The following is a 20,000-nucleotide window of genomic DNA, read 5'->3' as shown; positions in this document are numbered from 1 at the left end:
AAAAGAGGAGAGAACATAAGATAGAACAGAGGAGAGAACATAAGATAGACCAGAGGAGAGAACAGAGAAGAGGACAGAGGAGAGAACATAAGATAGACCAGAGGAGAGAACAGAGGAGAGAACATAAGATAGACCAGAGGAGAGAACATAAGATAGACCAGAGGAGAAAAAAGAGAAGAGGACAGAGGAGAGAACATAACATAGACCAGATGAGAGGACAGAGAAGAGGACAGAGGAGAGAACATAAGATAGACCAGATGAGAGAACAGAGAAGAGGACAGAGGAGAGAACATAAGATAGACCAGAGGAGAGGACAGAGAAGAGGACAGAGGAGAGAACATAAGATAGACCAGAGGAGAGAACATAAGATAGACCAGAGGAGAGAACAGAGGAGAGAACAGAGGAGAGAACATAAGATAGACCAGAGGAGAGAACAGAGGAGAGAACATAAGATAGACCAGAGGAGAGAACAGAGGAGAGGACAGAGAAGAGGACAGAGGATAGAACATAAGATAGACCAGAGGAGAGAACATAAGATAGACCAGAGGAGAGATAGGCTACTAGGAAAGATACCAGCTAAAGAGGACAGAAACACATAATAACCGAGGTGGAAAATCTGATGAGGTGGAAAATCTGATGAAATGGGGGGTTGTAATGGGATCAGATGGTTCTATTGAGTCGAATCTTTCTGTCTTGTCTTCTATTGAGTCGAATCTCTCGGTCTTGTCTTCTATTGAGTCGAATCTCTCTGTCTTGTCTTCTATTGAGTCGAATTTCTCTGTCTTGTCTTCTATTGAGTAGAATGTTCTATGTGGAAGACTGGGGGCCAAGTACCTGACCATGTACCTGTAGTTCTGTTCATAATGGCTGTGTCTGGACCTTTGTAACTGCCTTCTCTCTCTGCACTGTTATCTCAAATCAAATCAAATTTTATTTGTCACATGTGTCGAATACATCAGGTGTAGTAGACCTTACCCTGAAATGCTTGATTACAAGCCCTTAACCAACAATGCAGTTTTAAGAAAATAAGAGTCCAGAAAATATTTACAAAATAAGTTTTAAAAAGTAATAAAATAACAATAACGAGGCTATATACAGGGGTTACTGGTACTGAGTCAATGTGGGGGTGTACAGGTTAGTCGAGGTATTTGAGGAAATATGTACATGTAGTTAGGGGTAAAGTGACTATGCATAGATAATAAACAGCAAGTAGCAGCAGTGTAAAAAAAAAGGAGGGGGATCAATACAAATAGCCTGGGTAATTGTTCAGCAGTCTTATGGCTTGGGGTTAGAAGCTGTTAAGGAGCCTTTTGGACCTAGACTTGGCACTCTGATTCCGATTGCTGTGGGGTAGCAAAGAGAACAGTCTATGACTTTGGTCTTTGAATTTTTTGGGGCCTTCCTCTGACACTTCCTAGTATAGAGGTCCTGGATGGCAGCAAGCTTGGCCCCAGTGATGTCTGTAGCGCCTTACGGTCAGATGCCAAGCAGTTGCCATACCAGGTGGTGATGCAACTGGTTAGGATGCTCTCAATGGTGCAGCTCTAGAACTTTTTGAGGATCTGGGGACCCATGTCAAATATTTTCAGTCTCCTGAGGGGGAATAGGCGTTTTCGTGCCCTCTTCACGACTGTCTTGATGTGTTTGGACCCTGATCGTTTGTTGGTGATGAGGACACCAAGAAACTTGAAGCTCTCGACCCGCTCCACTACAGCCCTGTCGATGTGAATGGGGGCATGTTTGACCCTCCTTTCCCTGTAGTCCACAACCGTTTTTTTGTCTTGATCACATTGAGGGAGAGGTTGTTGTCCTGGCACCACACTGCCAGGTCTCTGCCCTCCTCCCTATAGGCTGTCTTATCGCTGTCGGCGATCAGTCCAACCACCATTGTGTTGTCATCAAACATAATGATGGTGTTGGAGTCGTGTTTGGCCATGCAGTCGTGAGTGAATAGGGAGTACAGGAGGGGACTAAGCACGCACCCTTGAGGTGCCCCCGTGTTGAGGATCAATGTGGCAGATGTGTTGCTGTTAACCCTTACCACCCGGGGACGGCCCATCAGGAAGTCCAGGATCCAGTTGCAGTGGGAGGTGTTTAGTCCCAGGGTCCTTGGCTTAGTGATGAGCTTTGTGGGTACTATGGTGTTGAACGCTGAGCTGCAGTCAATGAACCGCATTCTCACATAGATGTTCATTTTGTCCAGGTGAGAAAGGGCAGTGTGGAGTGCAATTGAGATTGCATCATCTGTGGATCCGTTGGGGTGGTATGCTGGTGTTGATGTGAGTCATGACCAGCCTTTCAAAGCATTTCATGGCTACAGAGTGAGTGAGTGCTATGGGGCGGTAGTCATTTAGGCAGATTACCTTGGAGTTTTTGGGCATAGGGACTATGGTGGTCAGCTTGCAGCATGTAGGTATTACAGACTTGGTAAGTATAGGTATAGGTATACTTTTCTCTCCAAAACTATTGAACGTGCCGTCCTTGGCCAGCTCTCCTGCTATCTCTCTCAGAATGACCTTCTTGATCCTAATCAGTCAGGTTTCAAGACTGGGCATTCAACTGAGACTGCTCTTCTCTGTGTCACGGAGGCTCTCCGCACTGCTAAAGCGAACTCTCTCTCCTCTGCTCTCATACTTCTAGACCTATCTGCTGCCTTTGATACTGTGAACCATCAGATCCTCCTCTCCACCCTCTCCGAGTTGGGCATCTCCGGCGCGGCCCACGCTTGGATTGCGTCCTACCTGACAGGTCGCTCCTACCAGGTGGCGTGGCGAGAATCTGTCTCCGCACCATGCGCTCTCACCACTGGTGTCCCCCAGGGCTCTGTTCTAGGCCCTCTCCTATTCTCGCTATACACCAAGTCACTTGGCTCTGTCATATCCTCACATGGTCTCTCCTATCATTGCTATGCAGACGACACACAATTAATCTTCTCCTTTCCCCCTTCTGATAACCAGGCGGCGAATCGCATCTCTGCATGTCTGTCAGACATATCAGTGTGGATGACGGATCACCAGCTCAAGCTGAACCTCGGCAAGACGGAGCTGCTCTTCCTCCCGGGGAAGGACTGCCCGTTCCATGATCTCGCCATCACGGTTGACAACTCCCTTGTGTCCTCCTCCCAGAGTGCTAAGAACCTTGGCGTGATCCTGGACAACACCCTGTCGTTCTCCACTAACATCAAGGCGGTGACCCGATCCTGTAGGTTCATGCTCTACAACATTCGCAGAGTACGACCCTACCTCACACAGGAAGCGGCGCAGGTCCTAATCCAGGCACTTGTCATCTCCCGTCTGGATTACTGCAACTCGCTGTTGGCTGGGCTCCCTGCCTGTGCCATTAAACCCCTACAACTCATCCAGAACGCCGCAGCCCGTCTGGTGTTCAACCTTCCCAAGTTCTCTCACGTCACCCCGCTCCTCCGCTCTCTCCACTGGCTTCCAGTTGAAGCTCGCATCCGCTACAAGACCATGGTGATTGCCTACGGAGCTGTGAAGGGAACGGCACCTCCATACCTTCAGGCTCTGATCAGGCCCTACACCCAAACAAGGGCACTGCGTTCATCCACCACTGGCCTGCTGGCCCCCCTACCTCTGAGGAAGCACAGTTCCCGCTCAGCCCTATTGTAAAGTGGTTGTTCCACTGGATATCATAAGGTGAATGCACCATTTTGTAAGTCGCTCTGGATAAGAGCGTCTGCTAAATGACTTAACCTCTATGGGCTAGGTGGGACGCTAGCGTGCCACCCGTGGTGCACTCCATCAACAGCAGGTGCATTTCAAGAGCGGCAAATTTGAATCCAAATAAATGTCAAAATTCAAATTTTTCAAACATACAACTATTTTACACCCTTTGAAAGATAAACATCTCCTTAATCTAACCACGTTTTACGATTTCAAAAAGGTTTTACGGCGAAAGCATAAATTTAGAGTATGTTAGGACAGTACATTTACAAGAGTTGTGTGTAATGTTTTGTCAAGTCAAAGACAGGGTCACCAAAACCATAAAACCAGCTAAAATGATGCACTAACCTTTTACAATCTCCATCAGATGACACTCCTAGGACATTATGTTAGACAATGCATGCATTTTTAGTTCTATCAAGTTCATATTTATATCCAAAAACAGCGTTTTACTATGGCATTGATGTTGAGGAAATCGTTTCCCTCCAATAACCGGCAGTCAAGTCAGCGTCACAAATTAAATCATTAAAATTAGAAAACATTGGTAAAATATTATATTGTCATTTAAAGAATTATAGATTTACATCTCTTGAACGCAATCAACTTGCCAGATTTAAAAATAACCTTACTGGGAAATCACACTTTGCAATAATCTGAGCACTGCGCCCAGAAAAATACGCGTTGCGATACAGACTAGACGTCATGTTGGGGAGATCTAAAATCGAAAATACTATGTAAATAATCCATTACCTTTGATTCTCTTCATCAGATGTCACTTCCAGGTATCACAGGTCCATAACGAATGTAGTTTTGTTCAAAAAAGCTCATCATTTATGTCCAAAAATCTCCGTCTTGTTAGCACATGATCTAAGCCAGCCGGACTTCTCGTCATGAACGAGGGGAAAAAATATATTTACGTTCGTTCAAACATGTCAAACGTTGTATAGCATAAATCATTAGGGCCTTTTTTAACCAGAACATGAATAATATTCAAGGTGGACGAATGCATACTCTTTTATAATGTATTGGAACGAGGGTACCCAACATGAACTCGCGCGCCAGGTGTCTAATGGGACATCATCGTTCCATGGCTCTTGTTCGGTCAGATCTCCCTCCAGAAGACTCAAAACACTTTGTAAAGGCTGGTGACATCTAGTGGAAGCAATAGGAAGTGCCAAAATATTCCTCAGCCCCTGTGTTTTTCAATGGGATAGGTTTAAAGGTAATACAACACATCAGGTATCCACTTCCTGTCAGAAAATGTCTCAGGGTTTTGCCTGCCAAATGAGTTCTGTTATACTCACAGACACCATTCAAACAGTTTTAGAAACTTTAGAGTGTTTTCTACCCATATATAATAAGTATATGCATATTCTAGTTACTGGGTAGGATTAGTAACCAGATTAAATCGGGTACATTTTTTTTATCCAGACGTGCAAATGCTGCCCCCTATCCCTAACAGGTTAAATGTAAATGTAAATGTAAATGTAAGGGAGAGTTTGAAAATGTCAGTGAACACTTGTCCGCACATGAACAGGTCCTCACATGTTTTGAGTACACGTCCTGGTAATCCATCTGGCCCAGCGCCTTGTGAATGTTGACCTGTTTAAAGGTCCTACTCACATCGGCTACGGAGAGCATATCACACAGTCATCCGGAACTGCTGGTGTTCTCATACATGCTTCTGTGTTGCTTGCATTGAAGTAGGCATAAAAGGCATTTAGCTCGTCTGGTAGGCTTGCGTCACTGGGCAGCTCGCGGGTGGGTTTGCTTTTAAAGTTTGCAAGCCCTGCCATTTCCGACGAGCGTCTAAGCCGGTGTAGTAGGATTCAATCTTAGTCCTGTATTGATGCGTTGCCTGTTTGATGGTTCGTCTGATTGAATAGCGGGATGTCTTATAAGCATCTGGATTAGTGTCCCACTCCTTGAACGCGGAAACTCTAGTCTAGCTTGGTGTGGATTTTGCCTGTAATCCATGGCTTCTGGTTGGGATATGTACGTACGGTCACTGTGGGGACGACGTCATTGATGCACTTATTGATGAAACTGGTGACTGAGGTGATATACAACTCAATGTCATCGGATGAATCATGGAACATATTCCAGTCTGTGCTAGAAAAACAATACTGTAGCTTAGCATCTGCGTCATCTGACCACTTCCGTATTGAGCGAGTCACTGCTTTATTTTTTGCTTGTAAGCAGGAATCAGTAGTAATGGCTCACAAGGAACTAACTAGGCTGCTGAAAAGAGAGAGAAAGAAAGAAAGAAAGAAAGAAAGAAAGAAAGAAAGAAAGAAAGAAAGAAAGAAAGAAAGAAAGAAAGAGAAAGAAAGAAAGAAAGAAAGAGTGAGAGAAAGAAAGAGAGAGAGTGGGAGAAAAGAGAGAAACAAAACAGAGAGAGACAGAGAGAGAGTAGACTGCAGACAGTAAATGAGAGAGGGTAACAGTGTGTTAAGATGTTCTTAGTTACAGGGTAAAGCAACAAAAGGTCCCAGAGGCAGAGCCTCCACTATTAATTGCAGTGATGAAGCCGATAATTCAGATATATTTTATGCATAAATGTCCATTGAGTCCTGAGTTGACTGGTATTGATTAAATGCTACAGCGCCACAAGCAGAAAGATCAAAGTTTGTTTGTGATGCTCACAGTTTGCCTGGTAAATAAACAACACACAGATGTGCAAAGAGTTGAGCAGAATTATTCTTAGATGCGTTCTTTTTTCCTTCACTGACCTTTCGTTAATGAACCAATACTAACTGGGTCTCCCAGCCTGGACATCAGACCATTCGTTCTGCCTACGTCCTTCACTGACCCCCTTAGAGAGCTAGGGAGCTGTTCCTCTGGACATATTGGTCACGTTCTAGGCTGACTACATTAACAGATGTTGCATTGCCAATGGTTGGGTGATTGACTGTGCATTCGGACAGACTGCTATATCATATGATGTGGTTAGCGGATATGTACGTGTGGGAACTGACGTGTCAAGGTGGAACGCGGCCATGATAACCCATACAAATGATTATCAGATCAAAAGCCTACAGACCAGTTTCATGGTTATCAGTTTCCAGTCAATCAAATCCAATGACCATTAAAAAAGAAGATAAACAGTACGCTTGAGTGAGCCTAGGGTGGATTTGACACTATTTACATTCTGAGGCCTCTGTACGGTTTACTCAGAGAGAGAGAGAGAGAGAAAGAGAGAGAGAGAGACAGAGACAGAGCGAGAGGGGGGGATAAATAAGAGAGAAAGCAGATAGCCATGCATGAGATGGAGCATTGATTCTGAAGGAGTGTTTGAAAATCACACCAAAGCCAGGAAAGCTCCACTGGTAGAGCCAATAGAGCTTAAGGTTAGGGAGAACAGAGAACATAGCGAGATAGAAGAGAGAGTGAGATAATTAGGGAGGGATTAGCATTGGTCCAGACTCGCTTATATTCATTAGGTACCAAAAGGAAGAAAACGAGCCAAACGGGGAGGGACCTACCTGCATTTGTCCAATAAGAATTGCTTGTTTTCATTTTTCTTTTCAGAACGTTTTGCTATGGTGTACACTAATGAATATGACCTAGCTGTGCCCAACATTGCAGGAGTCTTTCCCAGATGTTATACAGTAGCATTTAGCCCCCTGCCTGCCTGTGTCTATGAGGGCCCAGGTCAGAAGTAGTGCACTATATAGGGAATAGGGCTCTGGTCTAAAGTAGTGCAATTTATAGGGAATAGGAATATGGTCTAAATTAGTGCACTATATATAGGGAATAGGGCTCTGGTCTAAAGTAGTGCAATATATAGGGAATCTGGTCTAAAGTAGTGCACTATATAGGGAATCTGGTCTAAAGTAGTGCACTATATAGTTAATAGGGCTTTGGTCTAAAGTAGTGCACTATATAGGGAATCTGGTCTAAAGTAGTGCACTATGTAGTTAATAGGGCTCTGGTCTAAAGTAGTGCACTATATAGGGAATAGGAATATGGTCTAAAGTAGTGCACTATATAGGGAATCTGGTCTAAAGTAGTGCACTATATAGTTAATAGGGCTCTGGTCTAAAGTAGTGCACTATATAGGGAATCTGGTCTAAAGTAGTGCACTATATAGGGAATCTGGTCTAAAGTAGTGCACTATATAGGGAATAGGGCTCGGTCTAAAGTGGACCCTTCCCTATCCTGGGGAAATAAGTGTCTGTCTGCTGCTCAAGCTAGCTTGTTATATATGACAGAGTAGTATGGAGAATCAATCCAGTGCAATTGACCAGGGGTTCCATTCTGGCTCAGCTCTGTGCTCCAGTTGCCTGCTGTGTGACTGATTGAGCCCGAACCCTTTGGATAAGCTGCTCTGCAATATTCAGCCCATTTACTTTCCTCCATCTCCCCTCCCTGCCCACCCACACACTCTCAACTTCCCTAAACCTCAGACTTTGGCTACATTGTTTGCCTGTCCCCAATGGCACCCTATACCCTACATAGTACCACTATGGGCCCTAGTCAATAGCAGTGCACTACATAGTGAATAGCGTGCCATTTGGAATGCAAAACTGTACAGTGACGCAGTGGAAAATGTTTCAATGGCATGGCTGGAATGCAATTACCTAGGACTCTAAAATCATATTTCCGTCCCTGTTCTCTCTCTCTCTCTCTCTCTCTCTCTCTCTCTCTCTCTCTCTCTCACACCTCTCCTCTTCCTGTTTACTTTCTTTAAGCTCTCCCCTTCCTGTTCTTTCTCGCTCACCTCTCCCCTTCCTGTTATCTCTCTCCCCTCTCACCTCCCTGTTCTCTCTCTCTCCCTTCTTCCTGTTCTCTCTCTCTTTCTCTTCTCTCTCTCTCTCTCTCTCTCTCTCTCTCTCTCTCTCTCTCCCTCTCTCTCTCTCCTCTTCATGTTCTCTCTCTCTCCTCTTCATGTTCTCTCTCTCTCCCCTTCCTGGTCTCTCTCTCTCCCCTCCCTGTTCTCTCTCCCTCTCTCTCTCTCTCTCTCTCTCTCTCTCTCTCTCTCTCTCTCTCTCTCTCTCCCCTCCAGGTTTTGTCAAATTAACGTCAGATTTTAATTAATGTAGCAGGTTAGCATAACTAGGTGAAGGTTAGGAAAAGGGTAAGAGTTCGCTAAAATGAAAAGCGGAATTCCTTTTAGCCATGACCCTCTCCCCTCCTTGTTCTCTCTCTCTTCCTGTTCTCTCTCTCTCTCCCCTTGTTCTCTCTCTCTCCTCTCCATGTTCTCTTTCTCTATACAGACCTAATCAGGGCCATCTGAATGGTGTTTGGGTAGTAAATTAGTTTAGTGTCTTTGTAGTGTTAGATTATCACAAAGGTGAATGTTGTTGTTTGTTGAGTGACACCAGATGACCTGTGGAGCCTGTAGTTGCAGCATGTCTGTGTTACAGTAATTCTGCGTTTAGACCAGGGATGCAAAAATGGTCATACCAGTTGGAATAGCGGGATGAGGAAGAGGGTGATGGCAAAAGCAAGCAAACACAGTGATATGCATTGCTTTGGTGATTTCAGTAAACAAACTGCAAATCAACACCCGGTAGGAAGCAAAGCTACGGCAGATGGCAAGGACTGTGGTGGCAAGTCCCGTCTACCGAGGCGGCTAACGGCATTCACCGCCAGCCTCAACGGCATTTATCATCATTCTCTCATTGAAAACAACGACATCCAGTTTGCCTTGTTCCTCGCACCATCGAAACTCAGCATAACCCTGTACCTCTCTGCCCCACCTCTGCAGTATTGAGGACAGCAGCTGAAGACAGACGCTTTGGCACACCTATAAAGAATGGACGATATACAGCGCAATCAGAAATTATTCAGACCCCTTAACTTTTTCCCCATTTTGTTACGTTACAGCCTTATTCTAAAATGGACACAATACCCCATAATGATGAATCAAAACAGGTTTTTAGAAATGTCAGCAAAAAAGAAATGCTGAAAAATCACATTTACATAAGTATACAGACCCTTTACTCAGTACTTTGTTGAAGCACCTTTGGCAGCAATTACAGACTCAAGTCTTCTTGGGTATGACACTACAAGCTTGGCACACCTGTATTTGGGGAGTTTCTCACATTCTTCTCTGCAGATCCACTCAAGCTCTGTCAGGTTGGATGGGGAGTGTCGCTGCACAGCTATTTTCAGATCTCTCCAGAGATATTTGATTGGGTTCAAGTCTGGACTCTGGCTGGGCCCCTCAAGGATATTCAGAGACCTGAAGCCGTTGTCCTGTTGGAAGGTGAACCTTCGCCCCAGTCTGAGGTCCTGAGTGCTCTGGAGCAGATTTTCATTAAGGATCTCTCTGTACTTTGCTCCACTCATCTTTCCCTCAATCCTGACTAGTCTCCCAGTCCCTAGCTCAATCTAGTTCAATCTTGTTTTCATCAGACCAGAGAATCTTGTTTCTTATGGTCTGAGAGTCTTTAAGTGCCGTTTGGACTTTTGGAAACTCCAAGCGGGCTGTAATGTGCCTTTTACTGAGGAGTGGCTTCCGTCTGGCCACTCTACCATAAAGGCATGATTGGTGGGGTGCTGTAGAGATGGTTGTCCTTCTGGAAGTTTCTCCCATCTCCACAGAGGAACTCTGGAGCTCTGTCAGAGTGACCATCGGGGTCTTGGTCACCTCCCAGACCAAGGTCCTTCTCCCCCGATTGCTCAGTTTGGCCGGGTGGCTAGCTATAGGAAGAGTCTTTGTGTTCCAAAGGTCTTACATTTAAGAATGATGGAGGCCATTGTGTTCTTGGGGACCTTCAATTCTGCATACATTTTTTGGTACCCTTCCCCAGATCTGTGCCTCGACACAATCCTGTCTCACCACAATTTTTTCAACCTCATGGCTTGGTTTTTGATCTGACATGCACTGTCAACTGTGAGACCTTATATAGACCGGTGTGTGCCTTTCCAAATCATGTCCAATCAATTGAATTTACCAAAAGTGGACTCCAATCAGTTGTAGAAACATCTCAAGGATGATCAATGGAAACAAGACGCACCTGAGCTCAATTTCTAATCTCATAGCAAAGGGTCTGAATACTTATGTAAATAAGGTATTGAAGTTTTTTATTTGTAATGCATTTGCAAAATATCATATTTTTTTATATTTTTTTGCTCTGTCATTATGGGGTATTGTGTGTATCCTCTTGAAGGATGCACACAGATATAGGCACTTCCAAACTCACTAATTCGGAAGGGGAGCTGTTTAATATTCAAATCAAAGGTTTGTGTTTTTCTTTTCAGGTCAGGGAAATCAATATAAGATGGAGAAATTCTAACAAGAGACAAGCGCCCTCTGAATAAAGATTTCCTTCAGTGTGTGTGTGTGTGTGTGTGTGTGTGTGTGTGTGTGTGTGTCTATACGTGTCTGTGTGTGTGTGTGTGCCTAGCTGTGTCAGAGAGAGTAGTGGTATTTTAATGCTCAGGATCTTATAACAGAAGCTTTGTTGAGTGGGGTCAGTTGGACCTTTGTGCTTTGTGAGAGAAGCATGTCAAAGAGCTGTTTGTCTGTCATGACCTTCACAGATAGACACATAGAGACGAAGTCTGTGACCCCTCTGTCTCTCTTGTAAATAAGAGACGACTAGGGCAGAGCAGGGTGACACTTTGTCTCTATGTGTCTATCTGTGCACACACACACACACACACACACACACACACAACACACACACACACACACACACACACACACACACACACACACACACACACACACACACACACACACACACACACACACTAACCTTAACCCTGTAACCCTTAACCTAACCCTAATTCTAACCCTAACCCCAAAATAAAATAAAATCCTTGTGGGGACCGGCAATGTCCCCACTTGTCTGAATTTTCCTTGTTTTACTATCCTTGTCAGGACTTCTGGTACCCACAAGGACAGTTAAACAAACAAACACACACACACACACACACACACACACACACACACACACACACACACACACACACACACACACACACACACACACACACACACACACACACACACACACACACACACACACACACACCTGCGTTGTCACTCAGACAGTTATCCATCATTCCTTTCTCTGGTGACTCAGCACTATGATTGGACAGATGGCCCTACACACATGCACTGTTGTATGTGTTTGGGTGTGTCTGCGTGTTTGTATGGGTTTGGGTGTGTCTGCGTGTTTGTATGGGTCTGGGTGTGTCTGCGTGTTTGGGTGTGTCTGCGTGTTTGTATGGGTTTGGGTGTGACAGAGAGAAAGAGAGAGAGAGGGAGAGAGGGAGAGAGAGAGGGGGGATGAGAGAGAGGGGGATGAGAGAGAGAGCGAGAGAGTGGGGGGTGAGAGAGAGGGGGATGAGAGAGAGAGCGAGAGAGAGAGGGGGGTGAGAGAGAGAGGGGGGGATGAGAGAGAGAGGGTGGTATGATAGAGAGGGGGATGAGAGAGAGAGACAGAGAGAGGGGGATGAGAGAGAGAGGGATGAGAGAGAGAGAGAGAGAGAGAGAGAGAGAGAGAGAGGGATGAGAGAGAGAGATGAATGAGAGAGAGAGAGGGGGGATGAGAGAGAGAAAGAGGGGTATGAGAGAGAGAGTGAGAGCGGGGGTGAGAGAGAAAAAGAGAGAGGAATGAGAGAGAGAGAGGGGGGATGAGAGAGAGAGAGAGGGGTATGAGAGAGAGAGAGAGAGAGAGAGGAATGAGAGAGAGAGAGAGAGAGAGAGAGAGGGGGGTATAAGAGAGAGAGAGAGGAATGAGAGCGAGAGAGGGGTATGAATGTGAGAGAGAGAGACCTACACAGATAAGTGTGTTTTCTGGTGTTGGGTCACAGACTGACACCATGCTGTAGTGTCTTAGAGGCAGCTCGCTGGTGTCTCAGTTTGCATACACTCGCTGGTGTCTCAGTTTGTGTACTCTCGCTGGTGTCTCAGTTTGCGTACTCTCACTGGTGTCTCAGTTTGCGTACTCTCGCTGGTGTCTCAGTTTGCGTACTCTCGCTGGTGTTTTAGTTTGCGTACTCTCGCTGGTGTCTCAGTTTGCGTACTCTCGCTGTTGTTTTAGTTTGCATACTCTCACTGGTGTCTCAGTTTGCGTACTCTCGCTGGTGTTTTAGTTTGCATACTCTCGCTGGTGTCTCAGATTGCGTACTCTCGCTGGTGTCTCAGTTTGCGTACTCTCGCTGGTGTCTCAGTTTGCGTACTCTCGCTGGTGTCTCAGTTTGCATACTCTCGCTGGTGTCTCAGTTTGCATTCTCTCACTGGTGTCTTAGTTTGTGTATTCTCGCTGGTGTCTCAGTTTGCATACTCTCGCTGGTGTCTTAGTTTGCGTACCCTCTCATCTCCATACCACCCTTTTAATGACATTTTGTTATTATGTTTGACACAATGCATTATATGCATCATACTTCAATGTGCCCAACAATGCAGGCCACACTTCAGCTGAAGAATGGCTGAGGTTTAAATCAGGACAGCTCTAGTTGGACAGCGGGTTGGACCAGGTGACCAGGGTAGATGGGGAGAACTGGGCTGTGTCCCAAATGGCACTGTATTCCCTACGTAATGCACCACTTTTGACCAGGACCTATGGGGACGCAGCCCATGTCCCTTCAGGTGATCAGTGATTGCCACTTCCAGAGAATGAGGCTTGCTTGGCCTATATGGGCCCAGCAGAGAAGACTATAGCAGAGGGTCTGCATCTCAAATGATTTCTCTTCTCTAGGATTTCTCTTCTTTCAATCTCTCTCTCTTTCGCCCTCTCTTCTCTCTCTTTTCTCTCTCTCTCTCTCTCCCCCCCCTCTCCCTCTCTCTCTCTCTCTCTCTCTCTCTCTCTCTCTCTCTCTCTCTCTCTCTCTCTCTCTCTCTCTCTCTACTGATCAGGATACATAAAACCTATCTACCATTCCTCCACATTCTTGATGTGAACTATGAACCTGCTGTTTATCAGGCTCAAGGCATGTAATTGAATGTTTAGAGAGTGATAGTGTCTCTCGTAGTGAGGCTAGGAAGGAAGAAATGAAAGTACAGAGAAGAAAAAAGGGGAACGTGGTAATTATGTGAAATCCTTCATAACGGAGGAATTAACTATCAACATGTCCTTTTCCAGTATTGATCAGAACTGAAGAATTCATTAGCTGCTGTTTGTGGCTGGTGGTTTCATGTCTCTGCTGTTGTCTGTGAATACATCTTCCTTTCTGCTGTGCTTTCACTACTCTCAGAGCGTGTGAAACTGAACATGATATACACCAATAACCACAACTGCCCTGATTTGAGTGTGTGAGTGTGTGTGTGGCACCCTCTTCTTCTTCATAAGCATATCATATCTGTAACAGACCACTTTGGAAAGCACTGGCAGAATAAGCCGATAGTGCATGATTAGCAAACTGGACATCCTTCACACCAAGTATCTGATTAAATGGGCTAAATCAACTCAATCCATTCACTGTGTTGATCCATCACCAAGTCAATGACAATCCACAAGGAGTGGTTCAGCGTGGAAAGCAAATCAGTAGCTAACTGGATTTAACCTTGTAGTTGTTTACTGTAGTAAACAAACTACGGCCTACACTGGTTTATCTGTTCAGCGGTTTAACTCTCTCTCTGTGTCTCTCTGTGTCTCTCTCTCTCGCCTTCCCTCCCCCTTTCTCCCTCCCTCCCACTCTCTAACTCTCCCTCCCCTCCTTCTCTCTCAATCTCCCTCCCCCTCCCTCCCTCCCTCCCTATTTCCCTCCCTCCCTCTTTCCCTCCCTCCCTCTTTCCCTCCCTCCCTCCCTCCCTCCCTCCTCCCTCCCTCCCTCCCTCCCTCCTCCCTCCCTCCCTCCCTCCCTCCCTCCTCCCTCCCTCCCTCCCTCCCTCTCGCCCTACAGTGGGTGTTGGCCTTTGAGATCTTCATCCCCCTGGTTCTCTTCTTCATCCTGCTGGGCCTGCGCCAGAAGAAACCTGCCATCCCTGTCAAGGAAGGTAGGAAAGACTGAAAGAAGGGAGCTTCACAAAAGACTGTACAGATGAAAGAGTAGTAGAAGGGATGCAGACTGCAGAGTGCCAGTCTGTTTGTGCCATCATGCCAAACATTGTTTGGCTTGACAAGTACAGCAATGGAGTTTGCAAGAGCACAAACAGATCTGGGACCAGGCTACAGAAAGAGAGAACAGATCTGGGACCAGGCTACAGAAAGAGAGAACAGATCTGGGACCAGGCTACAGAAAGAGAGAACAGATCTGGGACCAGGCTAATGCAGAAAAAAATTAGAGGAGAACGGGAGCCAGGGGGGTGAGGAGTGACGGTGGTGGGTAGTTAGTTAGGCACAGTGTTGTGGTTGTGTGGGAATCCTCCGTTGCTACTGCTCACTATTGAAGGGGAGTCCACCACCACCAGTTTGAACACAACACATCAATCTAACCAGACTTTCAGTGACAGTCCCACTGTGCAGTTCTAGACGGAAGGGAAAGCTGTTGTATCCTGCAGATGTAGAGGATGCATCTTGATCTTAATATAGAATGTTTGCTTCTCAAATGGCACCCTATTTCCTACACAGTACACTACTTTTAGTAGTCCTCTGTAAAGGCTATAGGGTGCCATTTGGGACGCAGACTGTGTGTTGTTGTGAAAGATGATAACGTAACGCTGTATAGAATTTCCATCTACAGTATTTCTGTTCAGTTGTACAAGGCTTTACTAATCTGCCATTGAATGAAAGTCTGGTTGCATAAAACACTGGTGTCTAGTGTTGTCATTCATACTACTGTTTAGTGACTGTCATGTTTAGTCATGTACTGTCATTGTCCACAGACATCCACACCTGTTTTATTTACGTTTTTTTCTTCTCTTTTACTCTATGACCCTCTGCTTTTTCTCTCTCTCACTTCTCTCTCTCCCTTCTCTCTCTCTCTTCTATCTCTCTCCCTTCTCTCTCTCTCTCCCTTCTCTCTCTCTTCTCTTTCTCGTTTCTCTCTCTCTCTCCCCTCTCTCTTTCTCTCTCTCTCCCTTCTCTCTCTTCTTTCTCTCTCTCTGTTCTCTCTCTCTCCCTTCTCTCTCTCTTCTCTCTACTCTCTCTCTCTCTCTCTCTTCTCTCTCTCTCCCTTCTCTCCCTTCTCTCCCTTCTCTCTCTCTCTCTCTCTCTCTCTCTTCTCTCTCTTCTCTTCATGATGCATGTTCACTGCATGCTGAATCAGTCTGTAAGTGTCAAAGTCTTTATCATTGTGGCTTCATGATTTTCTCTAAGTTATGATTACCTTGACTCTGACTTTGGTCTCCTGTTATAATCCTGTGTGTGTGTGTGTGTGTGTGTGTGTGTGTGTGTGTGTGTGTGTGTGTGTGTGTGTGTGTGTGTGTGTGTGTGTGTGTGTGTGTGTGTGTGTGTGTGTGTGTGCGCCTCCCCTCCTGATGTCCGTGTCTCTGTGTTGTCAGCACCGTGCTGAGTCTCAGGCGTATACAATGGCACCCTATTCCCTTTATAGGGCACTACTTTTGACCAGGGCAGTGCATTACAAAGGGGAAAAGGTTGTCATTTGTGACATAGGCTCAGTGACTGGGAAGGGATCTGTCTACAATGTCGTCTCTAGCCAACAGATCCTATTTCACACATCTGACTAATGCTAAAAAGCTTTGTGCTCAGGTTAGCGCTGTAAGGCACACACTGGCACCCCACCACATATACACAACACACAAGGGATGCACATGCACCGGCTCACATGTGCAGGGAGCAAATACGAAATGTGATCTGTGACTGCTCTCACACGGTCACAGTGACAAACAAAGTCACTGGGCTGTCTGTGTGAAAATATTCCTTTAAAGGGATTTGTGAGAATTTTGAAGGTGAACATTGTCTCTGTGTGTGTTTGTCTATGTTTCTACCTGTCTGTGTTTCTGTGATAACCAGTTACTGGTAACAATAAATGCTACTGTAAATGCTGTATACATAACATAGCTATACCATACATCTGGCTGGAGCTAGCTCCTATTCAGCCTGGGCCCAGATCTGTTTCCTATCATGTCTAAGGAGTGGCATGATGGCACAGACAGACTGGTACCCAGGCTAGCTCTAACTGACTGACACCCAGGCTAGCTCTAACTGACTGACACCCAGGCTAGCTCTAACAGACTGGTACCCAGGCTAGCTCTAACAGACTGGTACCCAGGCTAGCTCTAACAGATTGGTACCCAGGCTAGCTCTGACAGACTGACACCCAGGCTAGCTCTAACAGACTGGTACCCAGGCTAGCTCTGACAGACTGACACCCAGGCTAGCTCTAACAGACTGGTCCCCAGGCTAGCTCTGACAGACTGACACCCAAGCTAGCTCTGACAGGATGGTACCCAGGCTAGCTGTGACAGACTGGTACCCAGGCTAGCTCTAACAGACTGGTACCCAGGCTAGCTCTGACAGACTGACACCCAGGCTAGCTCTAACAGACTGGTACCCAGGCTAGCTCTGACTGACTGACACAAAGGCTAGCTCTAACAGACTGGTACCCAGGCTAGCTCTGACAGACTGACACCCAGGCTAGCTCTAACAGACTGGTCCCCAGGCTAGCACTGACAGACTGACACCCAGGCTTGCTCTGACAGACTGGTACCCAGGCTAGCTGTGACAGACTGGTACCCAGGCTAGCTCTGACAGACTGGTACCCAGGCTAGCTGTGACAGACTGGTCCCCAGGCTAGCTCTGACAGACTGGTACCCAGGCTAGCTGTGACAGACTGGTCCCCAGGCTAGCTCTGACTGACAGGTACCCAGGCTAGCTCTGACTGACTGGCACCCAGGCTAGCTCTGACAGACAGGTACCAAGGCTAGCTCTGACAGACTGGTACCCAGGCTAGCTCTGACAGACAGGTACCCAGGCTAGCTCTGACTGACAGGTACCCAGGCTAGCTCTGACAGACAGGTACCCTGATCTTTTCTGCTGGTTGACTGATCTACTTAACCATTGATTGGACCTTCGATGATCTCATGTCACTTTATCTTGAGCTCAGTGTGTGGAGTGGTACCAGATGTCAGGTTTGAACTGGGATGACTATGGGCCCTGGTAAAAAATAGTGCAATATATACACTCATAGAAAAAAGTGTTCCAAAAGAGTTCTTCGGCTGTCTCCAGGAGAACCCTTTTTGGTTACTGGTAGAACCATTTTGGGTTCCATGTAAAACCCTCTGTGGAAAGAGTTCTACAGCAACCCAAAACGGTTCTACTTGGAACCAAACGCGTTCTACCTGGAACCAACAAGGGTTCTTCAAAGGGTTCTCCTATGGTGATTGTAGAGAATATGGTGCCATTTAGGATGCAGGTACTGTTCTCTTAAACAGACTACCGTCACTAGAGAGTCAGTCACTGTAGATATTCCTCAGCAGCTCTAAATACAAGTTGCCTTTAGGCACAGATCCAGGATCGCTTTACTCTCTCCAAACCTAACCATAAACATCAGAGGTGGGAAACCCCAAAAACTGACCTGAGATCAGTGTCTCTAGGGGCAACATCATCCTAGACCATTTATGAGAAGTGCTCACTTTCTCTGGAATTGGCTCAGCAGTGGGTGTTTTTAACTGTTATAGGTTATTCAATAAGACAGTAATAGCACCAGAGTAAGTGGCAGCGATTTAGTCTTAGGATAAAGCAACGTTGGTGAAATGGATCGATTTTTATAATCACAGGGAGTAACTCATTTTTATACCTCGCCGACATTCTCAAAGAGGCCTATTTGTTAAGCTAGGATTCTTCTTCTATCCAAAGGGATGAATTCATGTAATATGAGGGAGTGAGGGATGGATGGATAATTAAGTAGAATGGAGAGTGTTGTTGTTGCCAGGCACCTCGCCCAGTGGGTGGATGGATCTACTGCGGCTGAAACACAAAAGAGTGAGAAAAACTCTTTACGGTAGTCATGGAAACATGGGCCATTCCATTGTACACTATTAGCATGGACCTAGTTCTTATTCCAGGCTTGATGAAATCGTGTCCAGCAGCAGTCACCGTTTATGAGTGGATGACAAACCAGAGCAGACATAAAGATGACAGCACTGTATGCCTCAGCCCTGACATCTCGGTACCTCTTCTCTCTGCTTCTGACTGTGTGTTATTGGGGATCTGGGTTTCGCTTTCTCTCTAACCTCCTCTCTCTTTTCTCCTTTTTGGTCTTTGGACTATATTCAAACCCTCCAACGAACCTCTTCCCTACCAATCCTTCAATGCACTTCCCTCTCCTCTCTTCCCTCTCCTCTTTTCCGGGATTTTCCTGTGAATACTATCCCTTTGTCCCATATATCTCTCTCTTGCCTCGCTATCTCTCCCCTCCCTCCCTCTCTATCTATGTCATCCCTCTCTATCTCTCTCTACCTCTGTTCTCCCTACCTACCCTCTGTCCCTTTTCCTGTCCCTCCCTGGTGTCCGTCCTGTCTGTCCAGCCTTCTACAGCGCAGCACCCCTCACCTCAGCAGGCATCATCCCCATCATGCAGTCTCTGTGTCCCGACGGCCAGAGGGACGAGTTTGGCTTCCTGCAGTACAAGAACTCCACGTGAGTCACATAGTCAGTCAGTCCTAGCTGTTCTTCCTCTCCCTCTCTCTCTCACACTCTGTCTGTCTGTCTGTCTGTCTGTCTGTCTGTCTGTCTGTCTGTCTGTCTGTCTGTCTGTCTGTCTGTCTGTCTGTCTGTCTGTCTGTCTGTCTGTCTGTCTGTCTGTCTGTCTGTCTGTCTGTCTGTCTGTCTGTCTGTCTGCTCTCGTCTCTCTCTCTCTCTCTCTCTCTCTCTCCTCTTTAAGACAGACATCCTTTATTTAGTTTAATGTCACATACCACTAATGGACTAACAGTGTTAATGTCTACAATACTTACAGTAATGGCAGGAGTGGACAATGGTCATAATCTGTAATTGTATGCATATAATCAATTCATCTCTCTGTTGATGTGTGGGCTCCTCCTAATGGGAGAGGGCTGTCATTGTGTCTTTGAACTATACCCTACACCTCTCTCAATGCACTATCCTCTCTCTCTCTTTTGTCCCTCCCACCTGTCTTTTCCCTCTCTCGTTTTGTCCCTTCCTTTCACTCGCTCGACTCTCTCTCTCCCCCCTACTGCCCCTTTCTCTCCCCCCTTCTCCCCCCTCCCCCAGTGTGACCCAGTTGTTGGAGCGGATCAGTGATGTGGTGTTACAGAACCACCTGTTCACAGCAGACAGGCCAGGACTGGGCCAGGAGCTGGAGTCCCTGCAACAACACCTGGAGAGACTCAGCACGTCCACAGGGCCCTCCCCGCTGGACAACGGCTTCAACACCAGCCAAGGTATGTGTGTCAGTTTGTGTCAGACCCAGTTTAGCAGAGCCATAACATTTTGAACCTTAATAGATGCGAAGGTGGATTCTTTTCAATACAACATATGATGGTTCAAC

General features: G+C 46.2%; 1 protein-coding gene across 5 annotated transcripts in view; it reads left to right on the top strand.

The window, feature by feature from the left end:
* Positions 1-20,000, top strand: part of LOC106580625 (ATP-binding cassette sub-family A member 2) — a 150,728-nt gene that overhangs the window by 45,176 nt on the left and 85,552 nt on the right. For all 5 annotated transcript variants that reach the window (XR_014381852.1, XM_082966424.1, XM_082966423.1 and 2 more), the window contains exons 2-4: positions 14,490-14,583; positions 19,018-19,129; positions 19,724-19,893. Coding sequence is in view for 4 of the 5 variants with exons in the window: in XM_082966424.1 (XP_082822550.1) it covers positions 14,490-14,583; positions 19,018-19,129; positions 19,724-19,893 (376 nt within the window). In the remaining variant the exon portion in view is untranslated. The remainder of the gene's footprint in view (positions 1-14,489; positions 14,584-19,017; positions 19,130-19,723; positions 19,894-20,000) is intronic.

The sequence above is a fragment of the Salmo salar genome, chromosome 20, assembly GCF_965601325.2.
Source record: "Salmo salar chromosome 20, fSalSal1, whole genome shotgun sequence".
Taxonomy (NCBI): domain Eukaryota; kingdom Metazoa; phylum Chordata; class Actinopteri; order Salmoniformes; family Salmonidae; genus Salmo; species Salmo salar.
The sequence above is the reverse complement of the archived record's forward strand: the minus strand, read 5'-3'. Positions and strand labels throughout refer to the sequence as shown.